Source organism: Capricornis sumatraensis, chromosome 8 (genome assembly GCF_032405125.1).
Source record: "Capricornis sumatraensis isolate serow.1 chromosome 8, serow.2, whole genome shotgun sequence".
Classification (NCBI taxonomy): domain Eukaryota; kingdom Metazoa; phylum Chordata; class Mammalia; order Artiodactyla; family Bovidae; genus Capricornis; species Capricornis sumatraensis.
Window position 1 is genome coordinate 96807612 of NC_091076.1, and position 13661 is coordinate 96821272.

The 13661-nt window shown below is 37.3% G+C and overlaps 1 protein-coding gene across 1 annotated transcript in view; it reads left to right on the forward strand.

The window, feature by feature from the left end:
* The first annotated feature begins 704 nt into the window (after positions 1-704).
* The window catches only part of EFCAB3 (EF-hand calcium binding domain 3), a 38921-nt gene continuing 25964 nt past the window's right edge, over positions 705-13661 (forward strand). Inside the window, exons 1-3 of the mRNA XM_068978842.1 lie at positions 705-732; positions 4924-4971; positions 10681-10771. Of these exons, the coding sequence (XP_068834943.1) occupies positions 708-732; positions 4924-4971; positions 10681-10771 (164 nt within the window). The 5' untranslated portion in view covers positions 705-707. The remainder of the gene's footprint in view (positions 733-4923; positions 4972-10680; positions 10772-13661) is intronic.

Below are 13661 nucleotides of genomic sequence, written 5' to 3' on the forward strand. Positions count from 1 at the left end.
TCAAAGCCTTTGTCCTCAAAGAGCTTGTGGTCCAACAGAACAGACAGGCACATAAAATGATTTTGATCTAATGTAATAAATGTATGCAGAAGGTGCTAAAGGAGCATTTAGTCAGGACGGGGGTTTCCTGGAGAAGACCCTAAGGTTGAACAAGTGTGAGATCATTCAAGTCAGAGAAGCATACGCTGTGTCCTTGAGAGTAACAAACACACTATCATCTCAAATGGGTTGATTCTCAAGAACTACCTGTCAGAACAAAAAACAGAGCAAGTCCTTCTCTCCCTATTCCAACTCTGAGCATTTGCCAACATAGTCTCTTCATATCTTTTTTTTTAATGTCATCAATCTGAGTCTGAAAAACATACTGCCAGACTCAAGCCCTGGTTCTTTCTGTAATATCCCTTTTTCTGTGTATCACCTTTGAAGTTTAATACCTTGAAACACAGAAAAGAAGAATGGTATTAAGGAAATCAAGATAGTTCTCTCATTGATCCATACTTTTTTCCATCATACTCACTTGAGAGATAATCCAATTCCAAGGCAAAACAATATCTCTAGTTCTTCTAACTCATGGAAGAAGTTCCAACCTGCCATGTTGTTTTAATAATTTCATAACTTTTATCTGCTTTAATAACTTTTACATGGCTTCTTTTATATCTGATTCAAAATGTTTTCTAGAACATGGGAAGGTTAAAGTGCATTCAATAATGGAGGGCCTGAAGAAGATTAAACGTGAGTATAAATTTTTTGTTAATAATTGATAATCTGATGCTGTGCATTTATTTTCATGTATTTTCTTGGTTATAAAACTAATACATAATATGTATACCTATGGCTGATTCATGCTGAGGTTTGACAGAAAACAATAAAATTCTGTAAAACAATTATTCTTCAATTAAAAAAAATTTTTTTAACTAATACATAGAATAGAAAATTTCTATATTCACAAAATGAAAGAATGAAAAATATTTGAATAATCCTTAATTCTATCACCAGTGACAATCTATAATCTCACCACCCCAAACTTTTTCCTTATACATACATAACTTTTGTGCATTTAGCTTTAAAGTCTCACTTTTAATGTACTTTCCCATTTTCTTATTAATATTAAAATCTAACCTATTGATGGGTATGTCTAATGGCCTAAAATTTCTTCTTGGATGCCTCTGAAATTTAATACATAATCTCAGTACTTTCAATTTGCAGGTCTTTTATCACATTTATGTCTAAAATAATTTTCCCAGTGCCGCAATACTATGTTCTATAGTTACATAGAAAAAAAATGGAAAGTTTGAAAGTTATACTGTGAAGTTGATCAGTAGAGGCAAGTAAAACTTATCTTCTGCCCTCTTTTCCTCAACACATGCACAACCTCAATCTGCACCAGCATTTTTCAATGAGTATGATTTTAAAAAATTGAATTGTCTCTGATTGTTTCAAAAAGAAGGATTGAAAGTAACTTAAGGTTCTTTAAATAAGTATCTATAAAATGAATCTTAGAGAAAATAAGTTTAAATTCTGGGTACCCACATTTAAACTTTCCAAGTAAGGGCTGTTGTATTTTACTATTTGTAAAAGAAAAAAAAAAAAAGCATCTCTTTGAATAAGTCCACTTTATCTCATCTATTGCTGCTTCTGTAGCTGGTGCCAGAAAACTTTCAGAAATGTCTACTTGGTGGCCTTTAACCGTGTGTTGAAAAGTCATGCTGCTGAATTTAGGGATACTGGAAGCAATCCTCCATGGCCATGTATAAGATCAGAATTCATTAATAAGCATTTACTGAGTACCCAAGCAACTGTAAAAATGAAAGTTCAAAAATTAAAAAGAGACAAGCAAAGTTCCTGCTTTCAGCAAGGCTCAGTTTTTGAGTACACAGTATGTGCTCAATAAGTGCTTATTGACTAACTGAGGTTCTAGTCTCCTGCTTGCAAATAATTAAACACTCACTAACCCAAGCAGTTGTATCACAGTTATTCTTGAGCTAACCTTCCCAGTCCAGGCCACTCAGAAGAAACAGTTGTGTGAGTCATAAGTGAGCCACCCAAATCAGAATCAATTGTTTAAAAGAACATTTACAAAGCTGAGACAGCAGAATTTTACAGTGGTGCCTGCTTACCTTTCCATCGCTCTTCTTCCTCTTTCACTTCTCTTTTTCTTTTTAAATTATAAATTTGTGATAACACATTTACAGGAGACTTGGAAAATACTTCCCTGGTGGCTCAGATGGTAAAGCGTCTGTCTGCAATTCAGGAGACCCGGGTTCGATCCCCGAGTTGGGAAGGTCCCCTGGAGAAGGAAATGGCAGCCCACTCCAGTATTCTGGAGCCTGGTAGGCTACCGTCCGTGGGGTCACAAAGAGTCAGACACAATTGAGCAAATTCACTTTCACTTTCACTTTGGAAAATATAGAACAAAGTTACATATAGTTCCACTATATATTACAGTTATTTTTTAAGTAGATAAATTAAGATTTTTAGTTGGAGTTTCAATATCAAACCCTCAAAAATTAATAGATTGAAAAGACAGAAAAGTAGAAGGATATAGTAGACCTGAAAAACACTATCAACCAATTCAACATAATTAAGATTTATACAGTTTTCACACAACAGCAAGATACAAATTCTTCTCAAGTTCCCATAGACTATAAACCAGGAGACACTGGAACATATCAATGGACATAAAACAAGGTGCAAAAATTTTGTTTCTTTTTCCCTATTTTTTAACTCTTCCATATTTCTATTAATAAATTATTTTTCTTTCACTCATACTTCCCTGATTTTCCTAGTGGTGTTGCATTTTTGTGTTTTTCTTTCCCTTCCAGACTCGATCAAACATACACATTTCACACACGCACCCTGCTCACCCACTTGCTTTTGTCATTACAAAAGCCCCATTCCACTCGCTGTCACCAAAATATGTTTTATTCTGTGAAGTCTACAGTGCATTAAAGAAAATTTAGACATTCAAAAGTGTATTTCAGTATTTTTAGAAATTTCAAACAGTAGTGTCTGTTCCACAAGCTCACCAAATAATATTCAATTTCCCCTTATTAAGTTTTCTGAATGAAAGTGAAAGTGTTAGTCATTCAATCACATCCAACTTTGCGACCCCATGGACTGTAGCCTTCCAGGCTCGTCTCTCCATGGAATTACCTAGGCGAGAATACTGGAGTAGGTAGCCGTTTCCTTTTCCAGGGGATCTTCCAGACCCAGGGACCAAACCCAGGTCTCCTGCACTGCAGGCAGATTCTTCATCATCTGAGCCACCAAGGAAGCCCAAGATTTCTGTATAGATATAGGTATTGAGAAAACAGATTTTATTTCTGAATACTGCATTGACTTTTTTGTGCATTCGAACATGTACTACTATGATTTAAGTTTTCACCCTCAAATTTCAGATGACTAGACAATTACTTTTTAGACAATAACATTTTTCACATTAAAAATGTTACTTTCCTGCTAATTCCTATTTCACCATTGCTATTTTTCTAAGTCATAAAGGTAGACTTCAGTTACCTAGGCACAAACATGAAAATGACATGTCTACATGAACAACTTCAAGACCTGCTAATATTTATGTCATCTGATAATGAACATTCAAAATTCCATTCTGACCTTCAGTGGTGCTTGGGTTGTGGGGTTCTACATGAGAATTTTTTTAATCACACTTATTAGGAATTTAGAGAAATTTTACTATATATTTAGAAAAAAATAGTATAGAAAAAGAAAGTCTGCTTCTTGTCAGGAACAGATATCTTCCAAGTCACATTCTCAGTCAGAGTTGTGGTGCTCCAACTCTTATACCCAAGAATGGTATAAGATGTCGCTAAGCAAACTTATGTCTAGGCAGGAGAAGAGCCTGAGAAGAATGAGAGAAGTATGAGAGAATGGAATAGGGGAGAGGGGAGGGGAAAGAAATGATAAGCTTTTCTTAATTCTACAAATTATGTTTTTTGTGGCAACCTACTCCAGTATTCTTGCCTGGGAAATCCCATGGACAGAGGAGCCTCGCAGTCTACAGTCCATGGGGTCGCAGAGTCAGACATGACTGAGCGACCAACACACACACACACACACACACACACACACACACACACACACATTAGTGTTACTATCTCCCCTCCTAGAAAGAAAATATATCTATTTTGTGTGTACTCCTTTCTGTATGATACATTACCCTGTATAACCTTCACAGCTTAAAGTTACCAGAGAATTTTCCATGTTTCCATAACCTGCCCCCGTCTTTTCTTGGTATTATAACACTACGTTATTGACATTATCTAGCCAAATTAGACCAAACCTAAGCAACTGAGCCCTTTTTTTTCCTGAGAGTTAATCTCCTCACATTAAGAAAACCAAACTGCCCCACATTTTGAGAAGAAAAAGACATGAATCAGTACTTTTAAGGTATTTGATGGTTATTTTTCTGGCCATGGGATGGAGTATACTGAGGGAAGGAGATTCTATAGTTAATATTATGACATATATTGTACCCACACATTCCACAGAAGTATTTACTAAAAAGAAATATCTATATCATTAAAAGGTGTATAGACTAGTCAAGGGTTCACAACCAAAGCACTAGTGAAAATGAAATGCATAGCAGATGATTTCTCTTGCGTTACAACAGTTTTCCAAAGTTACCTCACTTCTTTGCATCCTAAGAGATGATAAATGAATAGTCTTGACCTCAGTGCTGACTCTATGATGCTTTTCAAAAAAATTTGGTTTTGGAGTTTGATACATTAAAACAGGAAAGAAAGCAATTTTAATTAAGATGTATATCAGATACGACTGACACTTTCTTCAGCTTCCCTCTCATCTAAGGAAAAATTAATATAAAATTACATCTTCCTATTCTACTTTTCATTCACTTCAGAAGTTTGTATAATTTTCACTCTGAATCTTGTCTTTAATCAAAAGGAATGGGGTCTCTACAGAAACTAATGAAAATCACAGATGATACCAAAGGTGAGTGAAACCTGATGGCATCAGGCAAAGGCATTATAATGATGGAGTTTAATATTTTGACTTAAATTTATTACTCCATGGTTATTTTCCTTAATTATTTTGTCAATTACTACCCTCTGTCTACTTGTTGACAGGTGACTGAACACCATCATTTCCCCAGTTGTTTTTCTGAGTTGCTTTTGCTTTTTTATTGGGTTGGTCAAAAAGATCATTCGGGTTTTTCCATTACATCTTAAGGAAAAACCCAAATGACTTTTTGGCCCACCTAATGGTACATGCTGCAATGCATCTCAGATGATAGTAGGTATTTCATATTGTTTTCCAACGGTTTCAACTCTGATGAATTGTTATCATCTCTAATTACATTGTAACCTATTTGATGCAATTTACAGTAGAGTTATACAAAGCAGATATTCCTAACTCTGCCACTAAAGAAATTAATTCAACTCATTGGGCTTTAGTGTCCTTATCTATAAATTGAAAAGAATAAATTAGATGAATGATCTATCAGTTCTCTTTTAGCTTTAAAATTCTAGGACTAACTTTTATGGTTGACAGGTCTTCACTGTCAAGAAAGTGAGAAAAACAAAGGTCTAATATCTAAAGCATATAAAGAAACCTTGTTAGCTCAACCAGAAAAAGACTCATAACCCAATCTTAATAATGGGCAAAGTAAATTTCTATTTTGATAAATAGAAATTTATTAAAAGAAGATATAAAAATGACTAGTAAGCATATAAAAAGATGTTCAACATCATTAGTCTTTAGAGAAATGAAAATCAAAACCATGAGAGACTACTTTACACCCATTAGGATGGTTATAATTTTTTAAAAGACAGTAACAAGTGTTGATAAGAATGTGGAAAAATTGGAATCCTCATGCATTGCTGATGGGAATGTAAAATGGTGCAGCTACTGTGGAAAACAGTTTTGCAGTCCCCAAAATGTGAAACCATATGACCAAGCAATTCCATTCTTAGCAATATGCCAAAGAGAAATGAAAACATATGTCCAAATATCTGTCAGATTATGAATGGATAAACAAAATGTGGCATACACATAAATGGAATATTAATCAGCCATAAAAAGGAATGAGGTACTGATATATGCCACAGTATATATGCACTTTGAAAGCATGATGCCGAGAGAAAGAAGACAGACTCAAAAGGCCACACATTTCATAATGCTACTTATATATAGGTAAATGTCCGGAATAGGTCAATCTTTGCGGTCAAAAGACAGATTAGTGGTTGCCAGGAGACAGTCACTGTGGGAGGAGAGAATGGGGAGAGGCCGTTCGTGGCTACAAGGTTTCTTTTTGGCTGATGGAACTGCTTTGGAATTAGGTAGTGGTAATGGTTGCACAACTTTGTAAATATACTAAAACCCACGAAATTGTACATTTTCAAAAGTGTGAATTTTATGGTATGTGAATTATAGTTTACTTTCTTTTGTAATTCCAGGACTGACCCAAAAACATATTTGCTAAAAAACGAAACAAAACAAAACCCACAAGTACTCAAAACCCATGCCTGTTTGCTTGTCAGGCTCTGTAAGTAGAAATAATAAACCATAGGCTGGCCCCAAACATAAGCCCTAACCCCAAAGCACCTTCCTTCTGTACAGTGCCTCAAGCTGTGGAACCCAGCTTATGTCCTGGGACCAACAACCCTACAGATAAATATCATACCAGTCCTCCAGTTTTAAACTATGGAAGATACACCCACCAGTAAATTAAGCAAAATCAGCTCTTCATCCCATTTGGTTCTAAATAGATGACTGTTGATGTAACTAAATTATAATACATGTCTGCTGCCCAGAGCGGTTTAGTTCCTTATGTATTCCGCCTTATTAATTGCAATGATTACTGTCACCACTATTCACTCACAGTCCTACAAATCTGAATTTGAATGAAACTGTCCCACTTCCCTGTCAGCTATTTTAGGATAGGCATGCCATCTCTTTTTTTGTTTTTTGAGGTATGAGTGGTTTACAATATTATATTAGTTTCAAGTGCACAACACAGTGAATCAAAATTTTATAGATTATACTCCATTTATAGTTATTATGAAGTATTGGCTATATTCCCTGTGTTGTACAATGTATCTTTATTTATTTTATACATAGTAGTTTGTACCTCTTAATCCCCTACCCAGACATCACATTTTATAAGTCTTTTTATTTTCTGTACCTGCAGTTAGCAGGTGTCTGCTGAAGCGATGAAAGGATGTGTGTATCCATTCATGTGACATCAGTAAGAGTCTAGCATGTGCCAAGTATTAGTCCAGGTGCTTGGGGCAAAGCTCACTGCTCTTGTGGATCTTACTTTCTAGTGAAGAGATATACACAATAGTATGACCGAGATTACAGAGAAAATAAAGCAAAGAAAAATGAGTATAAGAGATACTGTAAAAGGAGGAAGGTAATCAAGAAAGACCTCAGTGATAAAGAGCATTTAAGCAAAAAGCTAAGGAGATTGGGGAGCAGAAATCTGGAGCAAGAGCACTCCATGCAGAAGGAAGAGCAAGTGCAAAAGTGCTCATGCAACAGCATGCTCAGAATACTTCAGAAAGAGCAAAGAGGCCGCTGTAGCTGCAACAGAGTGAGCAAGGGCAATGTAGGAGGAGATGAGGTCTTGAAGGGAATGGGACCACCACATTCAGCCACATAGGCTATGCACCGCACAGTTTCAGGATTGTGCAGTGAGATGTCCCTTGTTTGGGGAAAGGGGTGATACAGGTGTGGGCAGTAGCCCTGAAAGCTAATGTAAAGATTCCATTTTTGTTACTACCCTGAGTAGCACAGGAAACGGAGGACTTGAACAGAGACATCACATGATCTGGCTTAGTTTTTAGGAGATTGTCCTGGTTCCTGTGTGTAGAACAAACTTGGCAGGGGTGGATGCAGCAAGAGCAGAAGCAGGGAGACCAGTTAGGAGGTCTTTGCAGTAATCCAGAGCAGGAAGTAGAGGTTGAGGTGGTAAGAGTGTTATAGTAAGCAGGGTCCTGAAGAGAGATGTGAACACCAGTGTATCACAGCAGCATTATTTATGACAGCTGAAAGATGGAAGCAACCCAAATGTCCATCAACAGATAAATAAATAAAAGTGTTATATATATAATGGAATATTGTACATGTGCATGGATGCTAAGTCTCTTCAGTCATGTCCATCTCTTTGCAACCCTATGGACTGTAGCCCGCCAGGCTCCTCTGTCCATGGGATTCTCCAGGCAGAAATACTGGAGTGGGTTGCCATGTCCTCCTCCAGGGGATCTTCCCAACCAAAGGATCAAATCTGAGTCTCTTACGCCTCCTGCACTGGAGGTGGGTTCTTTTCCACTAGCACTGCCTGGGAAGCCCCATAATGAAATATTCATCCTTAAAAGGAAGGAAGTTCTGATACATTGTACAACATAGATGTACCTTGAAGATATTATGCTAAGTGAAATAAGCCAGTCACAAATACTGTATGATTCCACTTATGAGATTTCTAGAGTCAAATTCATAGAAACAGAAAGTACAATGGTGGTCATTATCTTCATTTTAAATCTTGGTAGCCCCTAACATAGTAGGCCCTAATTAAATATTTTTTTAATTTATAAATTGAACCTTGTCTTTCTTTCCTTCTATATGCCTAGCCAGAATGAAAGGCAATGTACCAAGTTTGGAAAGACTAGGGAAAAGTCAAATTATGCACATAATAAATGAATCCCCCAGAACAGGAAAAGAAAATCTCTAAAATTACAGCCAAGTGAAGCCTGAAACAACTTGAGGGGCTCAAGCTAAGCCTTTCCCAGAGGTATCTGTGCTTAGCCATTGTGAAAACTAGGGACACTTCCAACTTCTCTGCTTAGATGATTTAAATGCCAAGACCTGTCGGATCTTGAATACTAAAGTTAAAACAATTATAATACTTTCTTTAATTGCCCTTTTAAAATCACTCTTTTCAATAATACCATAGACTACAAATCTATGAGAGTTTGATTTTGTCCTTCTTTCTGGATATAAACAATTAATGAAATGGTTCTTAATCAGAATTCAACCAAAGCAATTCGTTAAAATTTTTTACTTGAACAACTTTCAGTTCACCAGTATTTAGTGTGAAAATATGTAAAACAACAACAACTCCCCCTCCACTGAAATCCCACCAGTGTCAAAATATTCTGACTCTGTTACATACCCACACATACCCTATCAGTGCTGAATGAACCACATTGAATTGAAATCACAGTTACTCTAAAGCTGGAAGGAGCTTTTGGGTCATTCTCACCTGGGCCTGAGCCTGAGAAGTGAATGAGGTCACAGTTGTGTGATGGAACAAACCCTTTATTGGATTCTTGATCTGATTGAAGCCCAGAAGTTATAAGTAGCACCACTTAGAAGTAGGTAAATATCCAGATTTTATAGGAATCTATGAACAGTCCTTTTTTTTTAAGTCTATCATCTCAGTGAGAGATTGAAGGTAGTTTTTTAAAGTAATGGTTATTTTGAGCCATGAGGATGATTTCACAGAACCTTTCAACTGCCTAAATTGTCAAGCCTCTCCAGAGTTCCCAGCTCTGTGGTAGGTTTCTAGATTTTGAGCACATGTAGTTGAGTTATTTAGAAACAACAGTTTTCCAGAGAATGAGATAAAAACTTCGGAAAATTAACTCTAACCAAACATTAGAGACTTTTTCTTCATGGTTTAATAGTATGTGATAGTCTGCTATTCCGAAGTCAGAACTCTATATTAAAAAGAGAAAAAGATCAACAATAAAAGGGGGAAACCCTACCAACCCAGTTTCTGGTCCACAGGTCCTGATGTTTAAGCTATGCAGAAGTAGAAAGGAGGGACTAGAAAGACCATAGTGGTTGAGAGTCCATTCACGGGGGTCTAGGGTAGCGAAACAGTATTATATTCCTCACCTATTCTTACTTTTAATAAAGACCAATGGGTTCATAAGAACTGATTGGGCAGGGCTGGACCAGAAGGAACCTCTGGGAAAAGCTACTTACTACCAGGTAGCTATCCAAGACACAAACAATTAACAAATTGCAAATGCTATAATGTCTTGAGATGAAAAATAAATGTTGTCTTTAAATAATTTTTTATAAATATTTCCAGGATGCTTTACCACTTATTTTTATATAGGATCAGAATAATGCTAATATATTCAGGGGGCTTCCGTAACAGCACAGATGGTAAAGAATCCACCTGCAGTGCAGGAGACCCCAGTGTGATTCCTGGGTCAGGAAGATCCACTGGAGAAGGGATAGGCTACCCACTCCAGTATTCTTGGGCTTCCCTTGTGGCTCAGCTGGTGAAGAATCTGCCTGCAATGTGGAAGACCTGGGTTCAGTCCCTAGGTTGGGAAGATCCCTTGGAGAAGGGAATGGCTACCCACTCCAGTATTCTGGCCTGGAGAATTCCATGGACTGTATAGTCCATGGGGTCACAGAGTTGGACACAACTGAATGACTTTCACTTCACTATAAAGAAGGAGCAATGGCAAGAAATTTTGCTTAGAGATTTTGGGATACTAAAGGGGCCCATCCACATGGCCTTCCAACTCCCAACATGCACATATCTCTAACTTGCATTTGCACGTATTATCATTCTTTGAGGCCCAGGACTTCAAACTCCAGGTCCTGAGCTGGGAAAGTTGTAAAAGTATATGAAGAAATTAATCTGTGATTTGATCCTTAATGGTATCTTCTGAATTCCAGACAGAGTTACTGGCCACATGGCAGTTTCTGAAATTAAAGCAAAATTTAAACTGAATCCTTTAACAAAAGTACCCAACTTCCACAGTAGGAGGTAAGTTATGAATTTATTAAGGTGATCTATATATTAAGATAAAGAATTATTATGATGAATATATTAAATACATAAAGGCTATAATGAAACAAGTGAGAAACCTCCTCAGGGATCCATTCTGTGATAGTTAATTATAAAACAAGACATCTGAATTGAAGAAATATATTTTTTATGAAAAAAATATATATATTTCCTTTGACTAGAGAAACAAAGAGGAGAATTCCTTAGTGGTCCAGTGGTTAGGACTTGGTGCTCTCACTGCTGAGGGCCCCAGTTCGATCTCTGATCAGGGAGATCCCACAGCTGGGTGGTTCAGCAAAAAAGAGAAACAAAGAGTTCTCCCAAACAAGAGGTTATTTTTATGTGCCGGGACAGAATACTCCAGAGGGCTAGAGATTGTCAGCTACACATTAAGACGTATTAAGTATCAGTTTAAAGGAGAACGAATTTAGAGGATAATAAACTCCTAAGCGTCTGAATACAAAAAAAGAGTATGTAGCTCAAAAATGGCCAGTAAAATGAAATCTGGTAAATTAACTCTGACTAACCTTGGGCTAAAGTTGAGATGGGGACTTCCCTGATGATCCACTGGTTAAGACTCCAAGGGGGTTCAATCTCTGATCAGGGAACTAAGATCCCAAATGCCAAGTGGCTCAAAATATAAAAATAAAGTGAAATTTAAAAAATAAAATTGGGAAGGGAAGTTTGCCTGTGACATTAACGATACCTTTTTCTCAGTCTGATAACTACAAATTCCAATAAACAGAAACCACTAATGACTGAAAGTAAAAGCCTGGTGCAAATTTTATCAGATCATAAGTCAAGAAGCCTCTCTCCTTTCTCACAATTATCCATTTTCCTTGTCATTTTGAGAGTATTTCTCCTAATGTCCTTAACCTTTGCTACAGGAATGTATTACTAACTTTCTTTATTGGGACATGGGTAAGACAACCTGTGTGTGTGTATGCGTGCACACACGCGCACGCACACACGCACACACACACATACACACACACACACACATTTGTGAACAACTCTTTGTGACCCCATGAACTGTTGTCTGGCTGTCCATGGAATTTTCCAGGCAATAATACTGGAGTAGGTTGCTATTTCCTTCTCCAGGTTATCTTCCCAACTCAGGGATTGAAACCGAGTCTCCTGCATTGGCAGCCAGGTTCTTTACCAGCTGAAGCACCAGGGAAACCCCCAAGACCTTAGAGCAGCCAGATCCCTTGATCTCATTGTTCCTTTACCCTTCATTGCAAACTGCCTTTTGAAGTGGTGACTTCCTTGTCACTGAAAGTAGTCAAGCAAAGATTAGATAATATCACATGTAGAGGGAATTCCTACATGAAATGAGAAGCTATACTGGGTTCATTCCAAATCTAAAGTTTTTTGAACCTTTGAAACACTGTAAAGTAAAATAATTTTTTAAGTTAAAAAAAACAACACATTTCTCATGTTTGATTCAAGATAAGGTTTGGAATTCTGCCAAGAGTATGTTTTCTAAAATGTAACTAATAAAGACTTCATAGAACCATTCCACTTCAATTTCTTCAGCATTACTGGTTGGGGCATAGACTTGGATTACCCTGATATTGAATGGCTTACCTTGGAAAGGAACAGAGATCATTCTGTCGTTTTTGAGATTGCCTCCAAGTACTGCATTTCAGACTCTTTTGTTGACTATGATGGCTACTCCATTTCTTCTAAAGGATTCCTGCCCACAGTAGTAGATATAATGATCTATACATCATTTGGCCTTGGAATACAGAATGAAGCAGGCCAAAGGCTAATAGAGTTTTGCCAAGAGAACACACTGGTCATAGCAAACACCCTCTTTCGACAGCACAAGAGAAGACTCTACACATGGACATCACCAGATGATCAACACCAAAATCAGATTGATTATATTCTTTGCAGCCAAAGATGGGGAAGCTCTATACAGTCAGCAGAAACAAGACCAGGAACTGACTGTGGCTCAGATCATGAGCTCCTTATTGCCAAATTCAGACGGAAATTGAAGAAAGTGGAGAAAACCACTAGACCATTCAGGTGTGACATAAATCAAATCCCTATGACTATACAGTGGAAGTGAGAAATAGATGTGAGGGACTAGATCTGATAGATAGAGTGCCTGATGAACTATGGACGGAGGTTCGTGACATTGTAAAGGAGACAGGGATCAAGACCATCCCCAAGGAAAAGAAATGCAAGAAAGCAAAATGGCTGTCTGAGGAGGCCTTACAAATAGCTGTGAAAAGAAGAGAAGCGAAAAGCAAAGGAGAAAAGGAAAGATATACCCATTTGAATACAAAGTTCCAAAGAATATCAAGGAGAGATAAGAAAGCCTTCCTCACTGATCAATGCAAAGAAATAGAGGAAAACAATAGAATGGGAAAGACTAGAGATCTCTTCAAGAAAATTAAATTTACCAAGGGAACATTTCATGCAAAGATGGGCTCAATAAAGGACAGAAATGGTATGGATATAACAGAAGCAGAAGATATTAAGAAGAGGTAGCAAGAACACACAGAAGAACTGTACAAAAAAGATCTTCATGACCCAGATAATCACAATGGTGTGATCACTCACCTAGAGCCAGACATCCTGGAATATGAAGTCAATTGGGCCTTAGGAAGTATCACTACAAACAAAGCTAGTGGAGGTGGTGGAATTCCAGTTGAGCTATTTCAGATCCTGAAAGATGATGCTGTGAAAGTGCTGCACTCAATATGGCAGCAAATTTGGAAACTCAGCAGTGGCCACAGGACTAGAAAAGGTCAGTTTTCATTCCAACCCTAAAGAAAGGCAATGCCAAAGAATGCTCAAACTACTGCACAATTGCACTCATCTCACACGCTAGTAAAGTAATGCTCAAAATTCTCCA